At 44.3% G+C, this 26,323-nt stretch overlaps 1 protein-coding gene across 1 annotated transcript; it reads left to right on the forward strand.

Moving 5' to 3' along the window:
- gabrg2 (gamma-aminobutyric acid type A receptor subunit gamma2) lies at window positions 1–26,323 on the forward strand. The gene is made up of 10 exons (XM_063012198.1): window positions 1–310; window positions 8,004–8,146; window positions 8,876–8,943; window positions 11,849–12,069; window positions 12,291–12,373; window positions 13,852–13,989; window positions 20,158–20,310; window positions 20,989–21,194; window positions 22,453–22,476; window positions 25,173–26,323. The coding sequence occupies exons 1-10, from the start codon at window positions 231–233 to the stop codon at window positions 25,449–25,451; spliced, it is 1,395 nt and encodes a 464-aa protein (XP_062868268.1). The 5' UTR covers window positions 1–230; the 3' UTR covers window positions 25,452–26,323.

The raw sequence follows: 26,323 nt of genomic DNA on the forward strand, positions 1-26,323 counted from the left end.
ACACACAGACACACACACACACACACAGGCTGCTCGGCGAGCTGCTAGCTGTACACTCGCTCTGTTTCCGCCATCTTAAGCAGCGTCGGTGGAGGTTTAGCGCTTCAGATGCGGCCGCTGTCGTTTCCCAGTTGAGACGGGCAGCGAGCTAAAACACACGCGTGAGGCGGCGGCGGCGGCGGACTGCAGCCGGGGGGAGGAGGAGCAGCGGGAGGGACGGTGATGTGCTGATGGTTTCTCCGTGTCTGCCTGCCATGGCTCTGCCGGAACTCTTCCTCTGGATCTTCCTCATCATCCAGCTGCTCTCCGGGTAAGAAGCGCACATCTGGATCCCGCTGTAGCGCCGGTGCATGCGTCACGCCCTCACATCTGTGTATTGTGTAGCGTCAGGGTGGTGCGGAGGGTGGATTTACCTTCCACACCAGCCGTTCATAATGATAATGCTCGACTGTTCCTGTAGAATCCTGCTCTGATTCTTTAACGTTTTAATGCTATTTATTATGAACAGTAATGAATGCCAGGCTGCCAGGCTGCCAGGCTCGTGGGCATCAGCTTGGCACTTTGTCTCTCTCACCACCAGCTCATATTTTCAGGCTGGATTTCTTCAATATGGCCGCTGTCATGGCGTGTGTTTAGTTGTGTAAAGCAGCTCAGTTTGAGTGGATTCACGACATGCAGGAATAAACACTGAGCTTCAAACCATCAGAGCTGTAATAACGCTGTAATAACACATTAATAACACATGAATAACGCTGTTATAACGCTGTAATACACACATAACTAAGATTAAAGATTAAAGATTATTACAGAACAAAAACAAGGCCCAATTCTACTAAACAGAAGCAGCGTTTAGGATCAGATTTACATCATTAAAAGGACGTCGTGATTATTTTATCGCGGCGGATAGCGTTTAGCATGAATTAGCCGTGGCGGGTGGGCGTGTAGGGTGTGAACAGTATTTCTGTACGAGTATCGCGTGTCTATAATCTAATATCAACCTTAACGGCTACAAACTTAAGATGACGTTATTATTATAAAGGTGATATTTGATTCGCAGAAGGCTTGTGTTTTTATCGGGGAATGTATTAGCTTAGCATTCATTCTTAGCAAGCTAACTTATACACGTTGTAAAAGGCTAGCTACTAGCAAGTTAGCCGCATAAGCTAGCCTCACAAGCTCCAGAATAAGATGTTAAATAAACCACTAAACAACTTCTGGCTACGACAAACACGGCTTATATAAAGTATTTATTCTACTGAATCTGAAATGTTTACAATTTGCTGTTTCCTACATCGGAAATAAACGTGTCCCTTTTATTTTGGCTGATCTGTGTGGTGTTTGCATGACGGCATGAATAGCATGAGCTATCCTTGTTTTTGGCTAAGAGTCGTGTCCTTCTGCGCTGCCTGGTTTGGCCTGCAGAGGTGGCACAGAGGCGTGTGTGGTCTGCCAGTCACCTGCGCTTCAAGGGTTAACGCACTACAGGTGGAAGGTTTCCTGTGTATCGCGGCTCCTCTCTGGTTTGTTTGCCAGCTCCTTGATTAGTACATCTGCATTTCTCTGAAGCCACTCAGTCCGGTTCGGTCCAGGTTTGGTTCGGGTTGGTCTGGTTTGGTTCGGGTTGGTCTGGTTTTGTTCAGGTGTGTCTGGTTTGGTTTGGTTTGGTTTGGGTTGGGTTGGTCTGGTTTAGTCTGCTTTGGTTTGGGTTGGTCTGGTCTGGTCTGGTTTGGGTTCGTCTGGTTTGGTCTGGTTTGGTTTGGGTTGGTCTGGTTTGGTCTGGCTTGGTTTGGTTTGGTTTGGGTTGGGTTGGTCTGGTTTGGTCTGGTTTGGTCTGGTTTGGTCTGGTTTGGTTCAGGTTGGTCTGGTTTGGTCTGGTTTGGTCTGGTTTGGTTTGGTTTGGGTTGGTCTGGTTTGGTTTGGGTTGGTCTGGTTTGGGTTGGTCTGGTTTGGGTTGGTCTGGTTTGGTCTGGTTTGGTTTGGGTTGGTCTGGTTTGGTCTGGTTTGGTTTGGGTTGGTGTGGTTTGGTCTGGTTTGGTTTGGGTTGGTCCTGTTTGGTTTGGTTTGGGTTGGTGTGGTTTGGTCTGCTTGGTCTGGTTTGGTCTGGTTTGGTTCAGGTTGGTCCTGTTTGGTCTGGTTTGGTCTGGTTTGGTTCGGGTTGGTCTGGTTTGGTTCAGGTTGGTCTGGTTTGGTTCAGGTTGGTTCTGTTTGGTCTGGTTTGGTTTGGGTTGGTCTGGTTTGTTTTGGGTTGGTCTGGTTTGGTCTGGTTTGGTTCGGGATGGTCTGGTTTGGTTTGGGTTGGTCTGGTTTGGTCTGGTTTGGTTCGGGATGGTCTGGTTTGGTTTGGGTTGGTCTGGTTTGGTCTGGTTTGGTTTGGTTTGGGTTGGTCTGGTTTGGTTTGGTTTGGGTTGGTCTGGTTTGGTTTGGGTTGGTCTGGTTTGGGTTGGTCTGGTTTGGGTTGGTCTGGTTTGGTCTGGTTTGGTTTGGGTTGGTCTGGTTTGGTCTGGTTTGGTTTGGGTTGGTGTGGTTTGGTCTGGTTTGGTTTGGGTTGGTCCTGTTTGGTTTGGTTTGGGTTGGTGTGGTTTGGTCTGCTTGGTCTGGTTTGGTCTGGTTTGGTCTGGTTTGGTCTGGTTTGGTCTGGTTTGGTTCAGGTTGGTCCTGTTTGGTCTGGTTTGGTCTGGTTTGGTTCGGGTTGGTCTGGTTTGGTTCAGGTTGGTCTGGTTTGGTTCAGGTTGGTTCTGTTTGGTCTGGTTTGGTTTGGGTTGGTCTGGTTTGTTTTGGGTTGGTCTGGTTTGGTCTGGTTTGGTTCGGGATGGTCTGGTTTGGTTTGGGTTGGTCTGGTTTGGTCTGGTTTGGTTCGGGATGGTCTGGTTTGGTTTGGGTTGGTCTGGTTTGGTTCAGGTTGGTCCTGTTTGGTCTGGTTTGGTTCAGGTTGGTCTGGTTTGGTTTGGGTTGGTCTGGTTTGGTCTGGTTTGGTTTGGGTTGGTCTGGTTTGGTTTGGTCTGGTTTGGTTTGGGTTGGTCTGGTTTGGTTTGGGTTGGTCTGGTTTGGTTTGGGTTGGTCTGGTCTGGTTTGGGTTGGTCTGGTTTGGTCTGGTTTGGTTTGGGTTGGTCTGGTTCGGTCTGGTTTGGTTCGGGTTGGTCCTGTTTGGTCTAGTCCAGTTTGCAGCGTTTCGTGACCCACGGTATCAAACTTGCTTGACTGTGGACTGTTGACCAGTGCAACCCTAGCTCCAGCAGCTTATAATTCATGGCAGACTTGTGTTTGTCTCTCAGGTGAAGGTGCCAGTCTGGGTTTTGTTCATGACCTTGGTGAAAGACCACTGTTCCACTGTTCCATGTGTTTTATATAATAAGTGCACCAACAAACTTCTCAGGCTGCAGAGTTAGCATCAGATTGTTTACGTTTGCAGAATTTATCGAAAGCGGTGGACAGTGGTAGCTCAGCGGTTAAGGTACTGGACTAGTAATCATAAGGTTGCTTATTTAAGCCCTACCACCACCAAGTTGCAACTGTTGGGCCCCTGAGCAAGGCCCTTAACCCTCAACTACTCAAACTGCATTCAGTCATAATTGTAAGTTGCTTTGGATAAAAGTGTCCGCTAAATGCTGTAAATGTAAAGAGATTTACAGTTACAGTTGTGTCTGATTACAATTTAAGCAATTGAGAATTAAGGGCCCTGCTCAGGGGCCCAACAGTGGCAACATAGGAATGGTGGGGCTTAAACCAGCAACTCTCTGATTACTAGTCCAGTACCTTAATCGCTGAGCTTTTGTTTTACAACAGAACAAGCTCATGGTGGAGCGTCCACATACTTTTGGAGCTGTTTGATCCAAAATTCCACTTCTACACTTTGTTCCTCAGGCTGCCCGCCCCCCGGGGGTGGGGGGGGCACCGTGCAGGTACATTGAGTGGTGCCAGGCGTACCCGGTGTGAGACAGGGAGGGTCAGCGTGACATTTCTGTCAGGATCAGAAGACACCAGCGCTTTATCTTCAGGATCACGGTGGGGATTAAAGCGCCCGGGTTCTAAACCCCCCTGATGGTTTTGATTCCTCACCAGAGGGGGCAGGACGAGCACACACACCCCTTTTAAACCCCCCTCCAGCCCCCCACACCCCCCGCTAACACCTGAACTTCATCACAGGAGCCGAGTCAAACATCTGAGACCGTTTCTGAGGGAGGCTCCCAGATACACGACGTGGTGGACCAAAGAGCATGAGTGACCTCTAAAACAACAGCCGCTCCTCTGAGAAGCTTCTCACAAGACATTGAAATGTGTCTGTGGGAATTTGTGCCCATTCATTCAAAAAAGCATTGATGTAAAACGAGAAGGCCTGGCTTCCTGTCAGAGTTCTAATTCATCCCAAAGATGTTCCTTCACCTTCACTTCATTGGAGTTAATTTATGCCAAACTTGACCTCGCTTCATGCAGGTCCTTCCCCAAACTGTCGCTGCACAGTTGGACACATGTACACTATATAATAGGGTCAAAAGTATTCGGACACTCGATCGTGAGCTCGTATTAAAGAAGAGTGACCCTCTGTGTGATCTGGAACAACAGCCGCTCTTCTGAGAGGTGCGTCTGTGGGGATTTGTGACCGTTTACGAGTACAAAAGATGGCAGCATTTGTATGGCTGGGTGCTGATTGATTTCACAGTTGATGTTCCGGTTCATCCCAGAGCTGTTGAGTGGGGCTGAGCTCGAGGCTCTGTGCAGGACATTGGAGCTTTTCTTCATGTCTTTATAGAGCTCACTCATACTGGAACAGGACAGGACCTTCCCTAAACTGTTGCTACACAGTTAGAAGCATGTAATTTCCCTTAAACTGTCGATTTACTCCACCTGTTAGCAATTGTCGATCTTATTTATATGAACGTTCTGATATTTCATCATCCAGACTGAACCAGCTGAAGGAATCATGGGTCTTGACCTCAAACCCTTCTGACCTGTGACGGCTTAACCGCCGCTTAGCCTTTAAAGCCGCGCTAAACAAGATTAGCTTAAAGACGACAGGCTGCAGTCTGAGGAAATTTCACAACAGCAGAGAAGAAGTTTAATACGACTGACTGAGCGATTTTAAGGCTGTAGGACTCCACTGAAACACAGTGAGAGCCGTTAACTACACTGGAATATCTCCTCAAGATCTAAACCTGACACCCGAACTGAGTCTGAGCCACAATAATATGATCATTTACAGGAGGGACGCAAGAATCAAACCCCCGCTAACCAAAAATATTCCCTAATAATGATGTTGGATCTCGACTCACTCCTGACGAGCTCGGTTTGCTGAAACGTGAAATATTTTAACCAATCAGATGCCTTTCTGTAGAATTCAGCATAATCCCCGCCCGTTCTCACGCCCTCTCTGAGTTCCTCTGATCTATGAGTGCCTCTTTACTGGGATTAGTACCTGGGCGGGGTGGAACGGGTCCCAGTGCCGCTGGATGTGCTTCAGAACTCCAACACTATCGCTTACACAGACTCTGAATATTTTATGCCTTTATCAGTCGGTTCAATAATGCTATTATATTTCTCATTACCCACGAGGCTGTGTGGCTGCTGCGGCTGCTGCCGGGTAAGGGATTAGAACCTGAATAACGTGATTATAGAATCCACTCAGGTCTGAGAGTTACAGTCAGTGATGGACGTACATTAGAGCTCCTCACAACTGAACTCCTCATGGACTCGTTCAGCAGACGCTTTTATCTAAAGTGACTTACAGTACTGTTACAGTATACAGTCTGAGCATTTGATGGTCAATGGCCTTGCTCAAGGGCCCAACAGTTGCAACCTGACAGTGGTGGGGCTTAAACCAGTGACCTTTTGATTACTACTCCAGTACCTGACCTGCTAGGCTACACCTCCCGTTATTACGTCTCACATCTGTAACATCGTCATGGTAAAACCTGATGGATGTTCGTCTGCACGTGTAGGCAGGGTCCGAGTGTACCGCGCCCCGGAGCAGAGAGATTTAAGGGCCTAAGGGCTCCCCTTTTTTCTCCCAGTTTAGTCGTAGCCAATTCCTCTTCCTCTGCTGACACGCCCTCCCTCCGACCCCTGTTTATCCCCCTGTACTTCGGTGGATCGGTGCGTGAGGTCGGTCTCTTTCACGTAGAGTCATGCGCTGATCTCCACGTTCCTCCACTTCTGTACAGGCGCCTCAGGCTACTAACCAGGGTCCTTACACAGCTTCCAAGACCCCGCCCACTTTTTAGTCCCGTCTTTTCCGACCCAGCAGACTAGTGAATGATTTCGTCTACTGCACCATTTGCACTCGTACAGTCCGGAACCCCAGCACTTGCTTATTTAGCAACTATAACAATCTTCCACTCCTTATTCTTTATTCCTTATGGACGTGACTGTGCTTCTACATACCTGTTAGTAACGGGTGTGGCAGTAATCAGAGGGCGTGTCCACATACTATTGATCCTACAGATATAGATCATGATCAGTAGTGATGTAGAGTTGTGTAGAATTGTGTTTCATCTCTCGCTGAGTTCGGACTCGAGTGTGATTGTAGAGCTCTGATGGTGACTGGAGGAGCTTGCAGCACTAACAGTCTCTCAGTAAGAACGTCATGACACGCTCAGTTCTGCTGTTGTGTGTATGAAGAGCTCTGGGAGAGTCGTGGGCTTTACTGAGACAGAAAATAAAACATATCCTTGAGAAAATAATTCATTGGTACCCAGCGCTGCGCTCCATGGTTACCGCTTCATCACATCCTGCTTGCTGCCAAGATCTGTTCAGAGCCCGAGCATCACGTGAGCGCCGTCAGATTCTCACCAACAACACAAACGCTTTCCTCCATCGACTGGGATCTGTTAGGATCGAGTCAGATGCAAACCAAACGTACACCGTGTTTACGATCACCGAGCTACAGCATGTTTATGTGCTCGGCTGTGACGTGATCGCTTCTGACGTGACCTACACACCGCCACGGGCATTAAACAGATCTAAATTCGGCTGGCACAGATGTACGGTGTTAAACACACACACCATGTGGCAACTAACGGAGTTCTAAAGGGCCAAATAGCAGCTCCTCCAACTGAAGGTGCATCATTCACAGAAACGATCGAATAACTGAAACGCTTTATTAGTCCTGATCCATGAAGAGAATGATTAAACAGTAAATGATCTGAAGCATCATGAGATTTTAATTTAGGAATTGTTTTTATATTCTTCACCCCTGAACCTCCAACAATTAAGATTAAGATTAAATAAAGATTCATTTAATCACACCAACAACGACCTGAGAGATATTTATTACCTGCAGCTTCATTAGCAGCTACAACAGAAATTAAAGTACAAATCCGTTTTATGCTTATTCATTTGATGTATTTTTATTTATTCTATTTTCTTGTTTGGGCTGCTGCCATGTGAGGCGAAAATAAAAATCACACATTTATTTAAAACACAGAGGTTTAAAACATTGTTTTTATTGTAAGTAAATAAATAATTTTGTTATATTTATTATTTATTTATTCAGCACCTCGATCATTTAACTCAGATTAGAAGCAGCAGAGACGCGTCCCTCAGAAAGACGAGCCGAGCGCTGAGCTGTGTTTACTGACGAGGGTTTTCTGAAATGTTCTGAAGCATGTCGGGAATTTGGGTTTTAATGCAGCGCCGTCTAAAAGGTTTTCAGCCCTGTCCTGTGTACAGAAATCTCTCCAGATTCTCTGAATCTATTAATAATATCATGGACGGTTGGTGGTAAAATCTGAGTGTGTGTTGAGAAATGTGACTTCACTCGACCTCTCGTACCTGTAATTATAACCGTGTGTAATTAAGCTTTAACAGACCCCACACTTTATTTTATTGTTTAATAAAATATAAAAAGTTTGTTTGTTTTTTAAGTGACGGTTGAACAGATTTCATAAATAAATATCTCCTGAAGTTCTGAAGCTCTCTGACCTCTCAACTTTTTACGAATAATTCTTGTTTTTTTTATTTATCACCATTCTGAGTTTATCTTCCTGTCTGTGTCTGTTTTCCGTCTCCAGTTCCGTCCAGTCGGACAGCGATGATGACGAAGCATCCAATAAAACCTGGGTGTTGACGCCCAAAGTGTACGAGAGCGATGTGACCCACATCCTGAACAGCCTGCTGGATGGTTACGATAATAAACTACGACCTGATATAGGAGGTGAGACCGAGTCTGCACGTCTGAGGGTTTGTTTGAGGGATTTAATAAAAAACCATAAATATCATAGAAATATAATAAACAAAAAATGATGATTATTAAAGATGTTGATATGAACACTGTAGTGATGAGAAATTAAACCGTGGTGTTTTTAACACTGTAAACATCATTAAAAACTAATAACAATAATATAATAATAATAATCACTATAATAATAGTAAAAAAAATAATATAGTAGTAATAATAATAAAAGTAATGATAAAATTATGATAATATTTATGCTACTACTGCCAATATTAATAATATAATAAAAGAATAACAATGAAATGAATAAAATATAAATGGTGGTAATAATAATAATAATAATTAAATAATAATAATAATAATAATAATTAAATAATAATAATAATAATTAAATAATAATAATAATAATTGAATAATAATATAATAATAATAATAATAATAATTGAATAATATAATAATAATAATAATTAAATAATAATAATAATAAAAATAGTAATAATAATATTAATAATAATAAAATTGCGATAATAATAATAATAAAGCTTTTTCATGTCTTTATAGAGCTCATGCTGGAACAGGAAAGGGTCTTTCCTAAACTGTTGCCACAACGTTGGTAGCGTTATTGATCATTTACTTTAATTGATCCGCTTTGATGTTTTGACGAGTTCTTTTGATGTTCTTACATGATTTCACTTTTTTCCTCTCCAGTTAAACCCACGGTGATCCACACCGACATGTTCGTCAACAGCATCGGCCCCGTAAACGCCATCAACATGGTGAGTGATCTCCCCCCCGGACCCACCCCTGCTCTGTCATCTAACGCTCATTACAGCTAACGGCTAGCCTTCCTCTCCCGCTGAGATTAGCACTGGCTTTAATTGAATACGCGGCGGCGTTCCGGTGCCGAGCGCTAACACGCTTCATAATATCAATAAAACACGATGGTCACGCTCGTCACCATCAGAACCCAGAGAAACAGACCGGGCGTCCCTCAGGGGCGGATCCTAGGTCCGAGTGTCGTTCCTTTGTTTTGTGTGCTGGGTTTCCTGTGCTCGGGGTGTAGACTTAGCTTTATCGGTGACTCACGCTCGGATCAGTCGGATTCTATTCTGGAGGATGAGCAGGAACGAAACGTCTGATATAAATAGTACGTGAATGCGCCGTGGTGGAATCTCTGTAACCGGATTAAACCGGTCTTTTATAAACAACCCCCCGCCCCCGCCCCGTTCCAAAATAAAAGCATTATATGATCTAAAGTATTTGGACACCTGAGCATGAGCAACTAGATCTAGAACAGCAGCCGATCTTCTATAAAGCTTCTCACAAGACATTGTAGTGTGTCTGTGTGTGGGAATTTGTGCCCGTTCAGTCAGCACGACTGGGCACTAATAGATCAGTAGGTGTTCCGGTTAATCCCAGAGCTGTAGGACGCTGGAGTTTCTAGGTTAAGTTTCTCTGAATCTTTTAATAATATCATGAACTGTAAATGGTGAAAATCTCCTAATTTAGTCGTATCTGAATCCCCGATGGCATTTTGCTTTTTGTCTACCGCTGCAGACCTCCACGCCCACGCAGTACCGACCGCTTCTTTTCACCTGCACCAGGCGGGTTCATTCGGAGATCTGTATCGTGCACGGAGAGTCACGCACTGATCTCCATTATCCCCCGTCTCTGTGCAGCGCCATCGATCAGCCAGCAGAGGGCGTAACTGCAGCACTTATGAGGAATCCCCTCCGGAGGGGATTCCTCATAAGTGCTGCAGTTACGCCCTCTGCTGGCTGATCGATGGCACTGCACAGAGACCCTCGGACGAGCCATTCAGAGCTGAGATTCAGACGGGGGATTTGGTCCTTGTTTGTTTGCTGGGGGAGGGTGTCTGGTCGAATCCCGACCGTGATGAAGGTCGTGGAGCTGCGCGCCAGTTTCAGGTGGCAGGGCGTGAATTCTTTCTGAGCTTTGATGTTCGAGTGCGTCCCGTGGGTTTCACATTAACGCCGCCGGCCATTAGCGGCTCCATCTGAATTCAGAAGAGGACGTCGGCGTGCTGCACCGTCTGATGTGAGACGAGCGTCTCTCTCTTCTCTTCTCTCTCTCTTTTCTCTCTCCGGGGTCCTGAGGGATTTTTTTTCCTTTTCCCTTTTTTTTTGCGCTCGATGCGGCGAGTTTCATTTTCCTTTGATGTTTCTGGGAGGAACGTACGGTAGCTGCAAATGGCCGCGCCGCAGCTCGGACACGCTGTGAATCTGATGCGTCGTGTTTTGTCAGGGTCGAAAATGCGACGGAAAGGGCAGGGTGACGAAAATCGGCGGCTGGCGGGGCGGGAGGGGGGCGAACGCTGCAGTAATGGACCTGTGTGTGAGAACCAGGCCAGTCAGGACATATAAATTCTAGATTTTATTTATTGTCGACGTATTTTGGGGGTTTATCGTGCAGCATTTTAACCCTGAAATAAAGAAATAAAGCGCAGCAGTAATAATAAAGTCTCCGATGTTCTGCCTGTTTAATAGAGAAACGCTCATAAAGCAGAAGATCTGGACTCTCCGGGTATTACAGCCGGATAATGACCGGCCCCTGAGAGCGGGGAAATTAGGAGCCGAGGCGCTAAACAGGACGATCCATTAACTGCCCCGTCAAACATTTAATTTTCATGTTCAGGGAGTCAAGATGGCAGCGTTTTAAGCCTCTATAAATATATACAAAGAGTAACAGCGCTGCTCTTTACGTCCTAAAGGGGGCGCAGTAGCTCCTCTCGACGTTACAGGCAAAATAAATAAATAAAATTTTAATTTCTGTGCATTTTAAGCTCTGCTGCAAACACACATCAATCAGTTGGACCTTCCGGGCTGTAGGGGGCGCTCTAGAGTCTCAATGGCGAACATCGCAATAATAGCTCAGCTTTTTATTGTTTGTTTTATTGTTACTAGAAGGTTCAGAATCAGAACCCCAAATAAAACCATGATTTTAATCCGGGTTCGACTCTCAGCCGTGCTGTCAGCACACACGATCGGCTATGTCTAAATACGGGGGCGGGGGGGGAGGGGTGGAAGCCCTATAATAGGTTGCTACCCTTTCCCGGGTGTTCCTGACTCGCTCCCGGTGTGTTCCAGTAGAAATCTGTTTTATTACAAAAACAAAGCGATTGTACGATTTTGTCGCTGTTACGACTTTTTACTCAATTAATCGCTAATAAAACGAATAAAATTGTATAAAACAGTAATTCAGTTCCATAAAAACTGAACGTTTCGGACTGAACGTTCCTTCTGCGCTCGGTGAAAACACAGAACTCAGATACGTTCATCCAGATCTGAAGCATTTTATCTGAATTATTGGGTTTTACTGCCACCTAGTGGCTCTACACTTCAACTACCACTGAAATGTGTCACGATGTTTCTCGTTATTATACTGATTAATATGAAGCATGGACGGCTGTGTGCAAAATACACAGATTAAATCTGGAGGGTTTGATTAGCCTCACATGGCCAAAAGTATATGGACACCCACAGGCTGCACGGAGCCCTGACCTCATTCCGCAATTGTAAGCCAAGACTTTTATAGACACGCTCCAAAACCTGACAGCACTGTACCTTCCGTAAAGCATGCTGGTGGTAGTGTCACGCTCTGGTGCAGTTTTAAAAACGACGGGTGTGGTTTTAATCCCGCCGTCCTATCCTCTTCCCGCAGGAATACACCATCGACATCTTCTTCGCCCAGACGTGGTACGACCGGCGTCTGAAGTTCAACAGCACCATGAAGGTTCTGCGTCTCAACAGCAACATGGTGGGAAAGATCTGGATCCCGGACACCTTCTTCCGCAACTCCAAGAAGGCCGACGCCCACTGGATCACCACACCCAATCGCATGCTTCGGATCTGGAACGACGGGCGGATACTGTACACTCTGAGGTGACGCTAACGGACTGGGTTGAGTTGTTCCTATGGTAACAGCGTTTGTGTTGTTTGCTATAACACCTCCTTATATGGGTGTGATCCAAGCCTGGAACCCTGCGTGTGTGTGTGTGTGTGTGTGTGCGTGTGTGTGTGTGTGTGTGTGTGTGTGTGTGTGTGTGATGTAACGAGTCTTGGCGCGTGCTAGCGTTGTAATTAGCCGTTGTTTGTGTCCGTAGGTTGACCATCGATGCCGAGTGCCAGCTCAAACTGAATAACTTCCCCATGGACGAACACTCCTGCCCCCTGGAGTTCTCCAGCTGTAAGTGCGCCCACACGCCGCCCGTCTTCGTTCCGATACCGTCCGCATGTCCACTAGGTACCCTGTTCTCGATCACGCGGGCGGGGACGCCCCGATGTTCCTGTACCTTCACGCTGAAGGACAGGTGATGATGAGGATCTCAGTTCTCCGTCCCGTCTGTCAGGATGAGGAACCGTGATGTTCCAGGTTCCTCTCCACGGTTCTCACTCAGACTCTTCTGTACGGTAATCAGGCGGTTCGAGGTGGTGAGGAACCGCGAGGAGAGAAGGTCCCCGGGGAGATGTTCCTGCACTGGGTTAGAAGATGTAATGAGGAACCAACCTGCACTCCTCAAATCTGATAAGGAGTCGCTAACACCCCTCATACCTGGGAAGCCGAGAGAGATTGGAACCATCCATCATGGACCGTTCATTTTCATTCAAAATGTCCGGGCAAATAAATATAAATAAACTATACGGCCAGAAGTATGTGGACGCCTCACCATGAGCTTGTCAGATCTCCTGTTCCAGAACAACGGTCATCAGTGGGTGTTGCGTCTACAGCAGCCTCCAGCTTTCGGTTTGAACTTTCAGACACCAGCATCTGGAGGTCAGGGACTGATGTTAGGAAACCTTTTTGACCTTTTTGCCATTACGAATCACGGGGTGCTTGGCGGAGCACACTAGCAATTCTGAGTTTTAAATCCGAGCAGTGCTACCAACCTGGCTGGGCGTCCCACAGATACTTTCGGTGTCTGAGCCAGGGTTGGTGCTGCTGCCCACTGAACCAGGGATGTCCCGGACCAGCCGGTAAACGTCATGTTTACAACAACAATACAGAGTCCTGTTGACCCTCTCACCCTCAGACACAGCCCCTTGTGCCTGTTTAATGGCCGACCAGGTCGTAAGCACCACCAAGAGTGGAATTCCAGAGCTTTGGTTCTCAGAGGTGTTGGACCAGCATGTTAGACCCTTAAATACCACATTTAAAGCCGTGTTTTTAATACTGATGCATTTTGCGTCTCTTTGATTGGCAGTTTTATCATTTCTACACAATTAGTGGCTTCATTTGCTTGATAAGCTACAGCTTTAGTACGTTTATTGTTCATTAGATCTTTTCTAACTCGTTCTGAGACTTAAAAGCCTTTATAAAATTTTGGGAAACTGAACCTGACGTAAACTCTGAACCTCTCAGCCTCGGATCTATTTTATTTATTTATTTATTTATTAGATTTCATTTCATAAATGATGTGGATTAATTATTTAGATCAGAACGTTTTACTCGCATCTACAATGAGAACGATCGATTAAAATAAACAAACACATGGCAGGGCGCTCAGCGTTACCGTAACGGATCGACCCCCCGCGGTCCGGAACAGACTACAAATCCCAGGGGCCTGAGCGGCGCTGAGGTTCTGGACCGCGGCGGGTCGATCTGCGCTGGATGGAGTAAAGTTACGGTAAGGTTGTGATTATTATTATTACTTATTTATTTTACAGACGGATACCCGAAGGAGGAGATCGTGTACAAGTGGAAGAGGAGCTCGGTGGAGGTGGGGGATATTCGTTCCTGGAGGCTCTATCAGTTCTCCTTCGTTGGACTGAGGAACACCTCCGAGGTCGTCAAGACTGTCTCAGGTAAATCAGCCCCTCTGTTCCTCTCTTCTTTAGTCATATCTGATTCCCCTCTGCAGACCTCCACTCCTGACCGAGGAGAGTCCTGACTAACACGCTCCCTCCGACGTGTGTGCAGTACGGCCACTACTTTTCACCTGCACTGGGCTGGTTCATGCAAAGATCCGTATCACGCATGGAGAGTCACAAACCGATCTCCATTATCCCCCGTCTCTGCTACCAGTTGGCTGGGCGCCCCCTAGCGAGCATGATCGTCAGTGCAGATAGTGCAGCAGACAAGATCAGCCGCGAGTCTGCTGGGTGGGAAAAGACGGGACTTGGGTCTTCGAAAGGTGGGCGGGGTCTTCGAGGCTGTGTAAGGACCCTGGATAGTAGCCCGAGGCACCTGTACAGAAGTGGAGGAACGTGGAGATCACCGAAATACAGGTGAATAAGAAGGGGTCAGTGGAGCGCACGTGTCAGAGGGAGGGCGTGTCAGGAGAATATACCCTCCTCATACACCATCAGGGTCTCCAGCAGAGGAAGAGGAACTGGCTACGACTAAACTGTTACGGTGTGGGAGGGGTTTGTGTTGGTACTTTTTCTCAGAGTCTCTCTGAGTCGCTGGTAGATGAAGAATTAAACTGAATCTCTTTAATGGCTCTGAGAGGCGGAGTTTAGGACCTGATCTCTAAACCTGATGGTTCCTCAGAGCGGTGAGTGTGAGGCTGGAGCCGACGCCCGTCCTCCGTCTCCATTAGCTCTCGGGCTCTGACAGCGCCGGTCTGAGCGTCCCGTACTGACAGTGTGAGGGATGATGGAGTGAAAGCTCTTTATTCAGAACAGCTGTTGAGATGGAGATGGATGCAGAGCCGAGGTTCTCGCTCCACCGATGCAGCGCGGCACGATAAGATTACAACCCGAGCACAAACACCCGAACTCTGTAGGACTCTCAGGGTCGGGAGTGTCCCACACTGTCCTGAGTAACAAATAAATAATAAACACGTTTTATTTTTATTTTAAACATTACAGGAGCCAAAAGTATACAGACACCACAAAAACAATCAAGATGAATTTACTGTGTGTGTGAGATTGTGTGTGTGTTAGCGACAGAGAGTGTGTGTGTGTATAAGAGTGTGTGTAAGAGGGAGTATACAGTATGTGTGTTTGTGAGTGTGTGTGAGAGAGAGTGTGTGTGTGTGTGTGTGTGTGTGTGTGTGTATAAGAGTGTATGTAAGAGAGTGTGTGTGTGAGTGTGTAAGAGAGAGTACATGTGTGTGTATGTGAGTGTGTATAATCAAGAGTGTGTGTTTGTGTATTTGTGAGTGTGTGTGTGTGTATAAAAAAAGAGTGTGTGTGTGTGTGTGTGAGTGACTTTCAGTTGACATTCCAATTCATCCCAAAGATCTCAGTAGGCTTGAGGTCAATTTAGCAGTCAGATATTCAGTCATGGATATAGCCATGTCCCACAGATACACTTATACACTGATCATGAACCGAACGTCCTAGAAGTACCCAAAGCTCGCTGATAAAAGCTCGCCCCCTGGTGGTTCTCACGATACAGCTAAAGGATCACAAACGCATCATGTTAAAAGAAAGATTTAGGGTAAATAATTAATTAATTAATAAACTATGATGGTAAGATGAAGGAGGAATCACGGCAGCTCCGTCTGTTCTGCAGAGCTCCTGAGACCTCGAGACTGTCGACCACGTCAGAAACTCCATCGCATTACTGCTGCAACACACACACACACACACACGCATAAAAAACCTCGGGGGGGATTCATCTGAGAGGACCAGAGGACGTGTTCTCCAAATTTCCTCCCAGTTTAGTCGTATCCGAGTCCCACGTGGTATTTCACCTCCACTCCTGACCGAGGAGGGTCGTGACTAACACACTCCCACTCCGGCACGTGTGCAGCACCGACCGTTTCTCTTCACCTGCACCAGGGTTCATACGGAGATCCGTATCACGCACGGAGAGTCACACACTGATCTCCATTATCCCCCGTCTCTGTGCAAACAATTGCTTTATCGTTCTGAAAAGGGAAAAGGGCCTTCCCTAAACTGTTGGCTGAAAGTTAGAAAAAGGCAATTGTTCCACTGCTGCATCACCGCGGAATCCCCCCAAACTGGATAAGAACCCCCCCCCCCCCAAAAAAAAGTGCTATAACTGCCCCTGAGTCCAGCACCGTGTGCTTTACACCACTTCAGTTCATACTTGGCTTTGCACAGAGGGATCTCAGGTTTGTGTCCAGCTGCTCACCAAAAACTCTGGTGAACATTTCTTGTACTGATGTTGCTTTCAGAGGCAGTTTGGAAGTCAGTAGTGAGTACTGTAGCTAAGGACAGATCATTCCTACTGGAAAAATCTGACCCAGTTGAACAGACGCTTATAACATGATCTTGTTGGACGTCTCGTTCCAAAGCCATGGCGTTCCATAACAGTCTCCGCTCATGTAGGAAGACTTTCCACAAGGGGTGTGGACAGACTTGGCTGTATAGCGGAGCGTCAGTTAGCACGTGTGGTCTCCGCCTCAGGAGTGATGTTTCAGCACTTCACGTCCTGCAAATTGAGAAGAAAATCCTTATTTATGAGCATAATCTTGTTTTCTTCCAGAGGATGAGGATGAGGAGGAGGAGGAGGAGGAGGAGGACGGAGCAGATCCAGCTCCACACGTGTTATTTGTTTAATCCAGTTTCCTCCGCCCGAGTCGAGCAGGTTTTACGCGGCGGCAGATGATAAACGAGCTGCGCGTGGCGGTTATTATTACATTCCGAAGCTCTACGGGGGCAGCAGATTATTTTCACCAGCGAGGTGCCACCGCCACCGCCACGGCGAGATGATAGCATGATTACTCCGCTGCCTTCAGTATCTCGCTAGCTTCTGAACTCTGCCGCGCGGCAAGGTTCTTCTTCTGCGCTCTACTCAAAATAAACCGGATATTTAGACCCACGTCAGAGTCCTGTAGCGGTAATACCGGCCCTGACTCCACCCACACTCAACACCAGGGGGGTGAACTTTCATATCAACGTTCTTCGTTTAGTCATACTCAGTTCCTCCTCCTCTGCTGGAGACCCCGATGGTGTACGAGGAGGGTATATTCTCCTGACACACCCTCCCTCTGACATGACCCTTATTATCCCCCAGTACTTCAGTGGTTCGGCGCGTGAGGTCGGTCTCACTCACGGAGAGTCACGCACTGATCTCCACGTTCCTCCACTTCTGTACAGGCGCCTCGGCCTACTAACCAGGGTCCTAAAACAGTGTCCAAGACCCTGCCCACTTTTTTGTCCTGTTTTAGTGGAATCTTTGGTACTGGTACAGAAAGCTTTGGTACCAGGAGCTTCAATCTAGGAACTTGGAACCATCGTTGCTGGAACAGGAACCTTTGATCCTGAACCCAGCACCTCATCGTTCTCCTGTTATTTCTGGGTATAGATTTATATTTTGGGTTTCAGAAGTTGAGAGGATTTTGGGAGAACAGACAGCCGGAGAAGTTGGTGGTACAGAGAGAAGTTGGTGGTACAGAGAGCAGGAGAAGTTGGTGGTACAGAGAGAAGTTGGTGGTAAAGAGAGCAGGAGAAGTTGGTGGTACAGAGAGCAGGAGAAGTTGGTGGTACAGAGAGAAGTTGGTGGTACAGAGAGAAGTTGGTGGTACAGAGAGCAGGAGAAGTTGGTGGTACAGAGAGCAGGAGAAGTTGGTGGTACAGAGAGAAGTTGGTGGTACAGAGAGCAGGAGAAGTTGGTGGTACAGAGAGAAGTTGGTGGTACAGAGGTGGTACAGAGGTGGTACAGAGGCGGCGTGAGCGGTGGTGGTGCTGGTGTGAAGATGAAAGGAGAACAGACCTCCGAGTTTTTGATGTATTATTCATTTGTTAACGGCGTCACCATTTGTTCCATCAGGAGGAAGCGGTGTGACGGAGCAGATCTGGAGGCTTTGAGGCGTCGAGCTCGTTTCTTTCTCATTAAAGGAACTGAAAATGAAGCTGCTTTCATGTTTTTGGGTTTTTTTCGGGAAGTGAAGCGGGTGCAGAGCAGTGCAGATGGTTTAGAGCAATATTTCAACGATTATTTATTTATATCAAATAAAAATGTCTAAAAGACGCCACGTAGCACCAAAACAGATCAGAATTCTCTCTAAATATTATTGTTTTATAACAGTTTAACTCTTTCCTCTGTTGTTCTTTCCTGAATTCACCACAACCGTACTGGCAGAGGAGGGTCGCTGTCTGAAGCCACTTTTCTTTACCAGTGATTGATTCTTACTTTAGATTTTTGGAACTAAAATTCATTTAGGGAGTCTAATGAAGCTCCTGCTGTTCATGACTATTCTGTAAAGACCCACTTCATTTCTATAAAAGCTCAACAGTAACACCAGTGTGTGTGTGTGTGTGTGTTAGGGGGGTATTATTTTTTGGAGCTGGAATTCCGGTCCAGTATAGACTGAGGACTAAATATTTTGGGGGGAGAAGGTTCAGTCCCTGACGTGTGACGACACCCAGTCAACCTTTAAGAGGACAAAACGTCTGGGCTGTGAGATGAGCAAACAGACTGGGTACACAACCCGAAATTGCCTCGGTGCCCCCCTAACCCTCAAAGCCTCAAACCCTCAAAAATCTTAAATAGTTCACAGAGCCGAGGTTCAGTCGCCCTCGGAGCGCCGACCTGCTTACGGTTCGATTAAACGCGACGCTAAAAGATTGAAGAGGGTTCTGGGGTCTGAGGGGCCCGAGGGACCCGGCCCTTCCACTCGCCCGTGGTACCCACAGCACCTGGCAAATATTTATATGGTTTCTGTAGAGCGACTTCTTCAGGAGTGTTTTATTCTTTACTGAGATGAAGTGTCGACGCTCCCCACAGTCCGAATCCAAAACACACACAGGTACCACCACAGCAGGGCGGGTCAGGGTGCACAGTAACCTCTCAAATTCTGACAGTGTGGGGATTTGTGTACAAAAATATAACGCAGGACTGATGCTCAGTGTCTGGTGCTGATTTTAGGTCCTCAAATTTTTGCCAATAATTTAGGGAAGGACTTTGGTTCGCTGGCTTTAAGGATAAAATCTGATTCTAGAAATTTGGGCGTCAGTTTTGATTCTCAATATTTTTTTAATGCAGATAAATAATCTGGTACAGGTCCGTTTCTTTTCATTCAGAACAGGTCGGCAGTCCAGCGACACCCGAGCGTTCTGTACATCAATAAATCATTCATTTAGCTGTGAAACATCAAATACTTCAAAACATAAATGTGTGTTTTTCTTTTAATATGTTTAATAATGTGGAGTAAAAACCTCTGATTTTATTAAGCAGGGGGTGGAGGGTTTCCCCAAATTTTTCCAAACACTTAACACTACATAACTTTTTACTTAAAAACTTTCTTAAACTAATGAGCGTTTCAGGAACCTACAGAACACAGTGATGCTTTACTTCTTTATTATACCAGTAATGTATATACTTTATTATATCAATAATATTCATGATTAATTATCTAATTATTTATTAATTATTAGTTTTTATATGAATTATTAGTTTAATGATGCTTCTGTGGTGTAATAATGAAAATGTTTGTAAATCGATGGTTTGGATTTGGGGCGGCACGGTGGCTCGGTGGGTAGCACTGTCGCCTCACAGCAAGAAGGTCCTGGGTTCAATCCCCTCCGGGAGCTCCGGTTTCCTCCCACAGTCCAAAAACATGCAGTCATGTTAATTGGAGACACTGAATTGCCCTATAGGTGAGTGTGTAAGGCAATAGCCCCCCCACCCCCGCGACCCTGATTGGATAAGCAGAAGAAAGTGAGTGAGTGTTTTGGATTTGCAAGTTACAAAGAGCCACTTAAAACTCGCTCCTAATTTTGGAGACCATCTCTAAAACTCTGGCATCCTTAAATTAGTTCATAATTTACTAAGATTAATCATTATCTGGAAGTGCACCAAATAATAAAATGTGTTTTTTTATTGACTGAATCGTTAAAGGAAGTTAAATCACCTGTCAGAGTCGAACAGAACATCAGAAAATCTATAAAAGTTTAATACAAGACGATTAATGACGTGATTTCCATCCTAATTATTAACATCCAGTAATAACTCTCATCAAAATAAATAATGAAGCGTTTGATTGTAGAAATCAGATGGTGTTTGATAAAGCGAGTGTTTAAAGGCGTGGCATGTCCCCGTGTGTGTGATTTTAGGAGACTACGTGGTGCTGACGGTGTTCTTCGACCTGAGCAGGAGGATGGGCTACTTCACCATCCAGACCTACATCCCCTGCACCCTCATCGTGGTCCTGTCCTGGGTCTCCTTCTGGATCAACAAGGACGCCGTCCCCGCCCGAACCTCACTGGGTACCAGAGTTACACACTCATTCAGTCTTTTATTTATTTATTATAATAAATAAGCAAAATCATCACAGTGCTGAGAAAACACATCCACAGGTCAGTCTCTCTGCCATCCCATAATATTCATCCAGTTTTATCTTTTAATTAGGGTTCGTTTACGTCTGCGGGGCTTCAGATTTATTCTGAAATATGAACATCATCAAACCTGAAGGTCTGAGAGGAGGAAAAATCCGGAGCAGATTTAATAATGTATAGATTTGATTTCCTCTCTGAGCGAATAAAAGCTTTTATTTAAATAACAAGCGACCGCCGCCACCACCGCCATGTCCATCCCGAGTGTCCATTAACCCGCCATCGCTATTACAGCTCCACCGTCTCCTACATGAAGATCAGAGAAGCTCCTCAAACCTCAGAGCTTCTTCTCCTCAGAACCTCTGGAGGACGTTTCTCTGATCCCGGAGGAGCCGCGACTGCTTTTCATTTTATATTTCATTTAATTCATCATGTGTTTCTTAACGAAGCGTTAATTATACAGCGCCGGGGGAGCTCGTCAGCTTTTTAGTGCAGGTGAAGCTTCATCCCCAAACTTCATTCTGAGCTTCATTCTGAGCTTCACCCCAAACTTCACCCCGAGCTTCACTAAAAGCTAAATAAATGTATGAATGTATTCATTTGTTTGATCAGGAATCACTACTGTACTGACGATGACGACGCTCAGCACTATCGCCCGGAAGTCCCTCCCTAAAGTTTCCTACGTGACGGCGATGGATCTGTTCGTCTCCGTCTGTTTCATCTTCGTGTTCGCGGCGCTGATCGAGTATGGAACGCTGCACTACTTCGTAAGCAACCGCAAACCCAGCAAGAACAAGGACAAGAAGAAGAAAAACCCGGTGAGAGCAAACAAAACAGACAAATAAAACAAACATAACAAACAAATAAACAAAAACAAAATATATAAACACAAACAAAACAAACAAACAAACAAAACAAATAAAACAAAAAGACAAGAAGAATAAACAAAACAAACAAATAAAAAAACTAATAAAAATCAAGAACAAAGACAAGAAGAAGAAAAACTCTTTGAGGGCAAACAAAACAAAAACAAACAAACAAAACAAAAACAAACAAACCATGAGGAGTTCTTCACCTACACAAATACAAAATAATCTAATAACAGAGACAGAAAAAAAATGTACATTTACAACTCTAAAACATTTTTATTACATTTACAAAATAGAAATTATGTAATTATATACATTTATATTAAAAACAAAACCTATTCATTTATTTATTTTCTGATAATTAAAGCATAATTTAACAAATTTTGTAAACAGTTTCATTTATATAAGAAAACAAACACTCGATTGGTTGTGTCTCAGGAGATGATTAAAGCCATTAAAGACTGGCACTTTGTCTGAGGTGTTCCTGCCCAGTGAGACCGGACCCACTGCAGCCCTGACCGGGACTAAGTGAAATTAAAAATAATTACTCAGCTGATTTACGCTGATGTGATTAATTATCCGACTGAGTAAAATGAACCGAGCAGACGAGCCTGTAGTTTCTACAGGAACACCAGGCTGAAGTCTGCAGTCTGAGGCTGTAGGACTCCACTAAAACACAGTGAGAGCAGTTAGACAAAGGAGACCTGGAAGAGTGGAATATCTAAACCTGACACCAGAACCGATTCTGAGCCACAATAATCAGATCATTATGATCAGAGCAGGAATTAAACCCCCGATCACCAACAGCAACAGAATCAGTGCAGACACTCGTCCCTCAGCATCACCTGATCAGGTGCTTTTAACTTCAGGAACTTTTCAATAAACAAACTAACCCTGTTTATATGGGCACAGAGAGGTCTGTAATCAGTAATAATCAGCGGTGAGGAATCAGGAGGCCCTGACACACAGTTCAGTGCTAATACAGAACACCAGCGCATTCATCCAAGCCACACAGCACACACGTCCATCACTGGTGTTTTAAACTCACATGTTTCTGTACATCATGAACTGAATGTGTTTGTGTCACTGTGTCATTTTATTTATTATTTATTATTTTATACACGCGTGTGTTTGTGTGTTTGTTTGTTTGTTTGTATTTTTTTGTTGGATCTTCATGATCTTTTTTGTGTTTCTGTTTGGACCGAAGCTCCTGCGGCTCTTTCCCGCCAAGGTATTTAGCTTGTGTACCAGTTCAAACCTTTATGCATGTGTGTGTGTGTGTGTGTGTGTGTGTGTGTGTGGGTGTTGCATTATGTACTTGTTGAACCTAACCCATCGCGGCTCCTCACGCTAGCACTTTAGCATCATGCCGCTGCTAATCCAGATAGCGTAACGTGAGTGAAACGCACGGCCGCGCTGCTCAGCGCCTCTTTGATCCTGATGCTAATCTCCAGCGCACTGGCTGCTCACCACAATGTTTTGCTAATTAATGATGGCAGCGCTCACCTTTCCTTCCTACTGACCTTCAGTGTGTGTGTGTGTGTGTGTGTGTGTGTGAGTGTGTGTGTGTGTGTGAGTGTGTGTGTGTGTGTGTGTGTGTGTGTGAGTGTGTGTGTGTGTGTGTGTGTGTGTGTGTGTGTGTGTATTTACTGATGCTGCTTAACGAATCAGCGGAGTTTTAACAGCCTGAATCAGACACCGAAATAAATAAAATCTCTCTGTAGCGGTTAGCGCTGATGCTAATGACGTGTTCATCGTCTCACAGACATCAATAATCAAACCATCACAGATCTGTAATTAAACCTGCTAATAATATTAATAATAATATAGTAATAATAATAATATAATAATAATAATTAAATAATAATATTAATTAAATAATAACAACAATGATAATAATTAAATAATAATAATAATATAACAATAATAATAATATAATAATAATAATAATAATAATAAAAATAATATAATAATAATAATAATATAACAATAATAATAATATAATAATAATAATAATATTTGACCTTTTTAAAAAAAACATTTCAATCTTTTAAATATTTTTAATTTTTATATTACATTAATTTATATTAAAAATCATCATGATTTTATTTTTATAATTAAAATTTTTCCCAAATAATTCTATATTACTATAGAGTTATTTATAATTTATAATAGTTTTATCTTCTAGATGTTTGTTTAAAAATCTTATTTATTTATTAGCGGTAAAATTAAATTAAAAAAAATATTTGTTATCTTGTAAAAATTATTATTATTTGTAAATTAAAGTATAAAATAAAGAATATATTACAACTTTTAAAAATTATTAAATGTATTTAAGCTCCTTAAATCCTTTAATTCAAAAATAAATAATGCTGATTTTGTTTACTTTTTTAAAAATAAAAACTAAATGAATGAATAATTTTGTGGAGAATCTTTGTGCAATAAGGAAACTGAAAATTAAAGAACTGTCCGCATTTTAAACAGTAAAATAAACTGAAAGAAATAAAGAGAGATGAAGGTTTTATTCTTTACTCTGCAGGTCGTCTCACTTCAGTCGGTTAAAACTCTGTTATTTTAATTTCATTTAATTTCCTGTTTGCTTTTCCTGCACTGGCTGTTTGAGGTTTGGGTCACATGACCCGACTCACCTGAGTAACCTGGGCTGCAGAACGAGTGTGAATGTGTTAGTGCTGGTCTGAACTCTCACACACACTGGAATTATTCCAAATAAAAACCAGGAACGTGCTGATATATTAATTTTATTATAATAAACATTCATACTTTAACATTATCACATTATTTATATAAGTGTTAGTTTATCTGTTTGGACTGAAGGTGTTTAGATTAGCTGTGTGAGTGTTGCTCTGTCCTGACCCGACTCCACAGAACCAACAGAACTTTATAATCACTGCAACACAAACACAGGCTAGTACATTTCACAACACAAACTGCTGCATCATTTTATTGTGTTTCAGGTGGTCGCTTGTTGCTATACTACTACAGTTTGTTGGTTGCCAGGAGGTTGCTATAATATTAAAGTATGTTGCTAGGTGGTTGCTATGGTTTGTGTAATTGCTAGAGTGCTGTAAGGGGTTTTCTTTGGTACATAAGGTGATTGCTAGTATGTTGCTAGGTGGTTACTATGGTATTTTCACTCATGTGCCGGATGGAGGGCGTGTCAGGAGAATATACCCCCCTCGTACACCATCGGTGTCTCCAGCAATGGAAGAGGAACCGGCTACGACTAAACTGGGGGACAATGCAGAAATAAAACTGTAAAATAAATTAATTATTATCAGAATATTTTTATATGATGATGAAATGTCGGGTGTAATGACCTTCCGTATCAGGATCATTCATCAGGACCCACGATGCATTTCTTCTGAGCGGTAAAGGTCAGAACTGAGTGGCGTAATGAAACGCAGGAGAAGCTACAGGAACCCGGAGCAGCAGCAGGACGAGGCGGGAGGACACGAGGAGACTCGAGGAGACGGAGAGTCTGGTTTAATCGTCGGTCGAGGTGATGTGTTGAAGGAAGCACGTGTTAGCCCTTACTGTCAGAAACTGCTGGTGGTTCCATGATGGAAGATCTGATCAGCAGAAATATGGAAATAATTTAGATAATAAATGAAACATCTGGATCAGCACGTTCCTGGTTCTTAGGTTTGGCCGGCACTAACACGACCATATATGGAAGTAAATAACAGCTAATGCTAGGTTTGCTAACCGCATCTTCAGTCGCTTCAGTAATTTGCATCTAATCTCAGTTCGACTGAATTAAATCAGAAGAAAATTTGAAGCTAATCACACAAACGGTGCAAATTACTGCATTATGGGTTAAAAGTGTCGCTAACTCCGGATCACATGACCTGTCACGCCGCGGCTCTTTATTTTAGCGCTAATTCATCTTCATTTTCCCCAAATTAGAACCCGACGGTGGACATCCGCCCCCGCTCGGCCACCGCCATCCAGATGAACAACGCCACGCACATGCAGGAGCGCGACGAGGAGTTCGGCTACGAGTGTCTGGATGGGAAGGACTGCACCAGCTTCTTCTGCTGCTTCGAGGAGTGTCGCTCGGGGGCGTGGCGTCGCGGCCGCCTGCACATCCGCGTTGCCAAGATCGATTCGTACGCGCGCATCTTCTTCCCCACCGCGTTCGGCCTCTTCAACCTGGTGTACTGGTTCTCCTACCTGTACCTGTGAGGGTCCCGTGCCCCGCCCGCCCGCCCGCTTTAATCGTATCGTTTATCGTCTCGTAGCTTTTTCTGTCGCTAATATTCTAGCATCGTGTCCGTCCTGTTTTCGGTTGGTTTTTAGCTTTGCTAACTTGCTAGCACTTCACGCGGTCGAGCACTTTTACTGGAACTGGTTAGGAGAGATGATCTGGATGATAACGAGCTGAGAGACGACTGTGTAATAAAGGTCGTCCTTTCTCGTGAACCGGTCAGGTTTTAACTCTGCGCTCACACTAGAGGGCGACAAAGTGACCGTATAGCATAACATGGAGCCGCAAACTTAGCAACAGCGACAGACAACACCAACGTTACCTGATCCAGTAGATCCAGCGGATCACTCACACCCGATTTCTGCATTTAGCTTCTGTTTAGCTTTAAAAAAAAAGAGGTTTGTGGTCGCATCAGAGATTCTGCAGCGTTTATTACAGACACACCAACGCATTAGCACGTCCCAGAATTCTTTGCGCTGTTGGTAATCCTTCACCAGTCAGCGACAGTGTTTATGTTATAACAAACAAATATTTTTTATCTCCGCCCACAGGTTGGTCATAATCTACCGACGCATTAAAGAAAAATCTGTTATTGTTGCACGAGTGAAACAAATAAATGAGCAAATTAAAAATAAGTAAATAAATAACAAATAAATAAAAAGGAAATATAAATGAATGAACAAGGAAATACAACCAAATAAATAAATAAACAAATAAGTAAATAAAAATAGTAAATAAAGAAATGAAAAAATAAAGTAATAAGTAAATAAATAAAAGAGTAAATAAATAAAAAATGTGAAAGTAAATTAAAATAAATGAATAAATGAAAAAATAAAGGTATAAATGAATT

The sequence above is a fragment of the Trichomycterus rosablanca genome, chromosome 16, assembly GCF_030014385.1.
Source record: "Trichomycterus rosablanca isolate fTriRos1 chromosome 16, fTriRos1.hap1, whole genome shotgun sequence".
Lineage (NCBI taxonomy): Eukaryota > Metazoa > Chordata > Actinopteri > Siluriformes > Trichomycteridae > Trichomycterus > Trichomycterus rosablanca.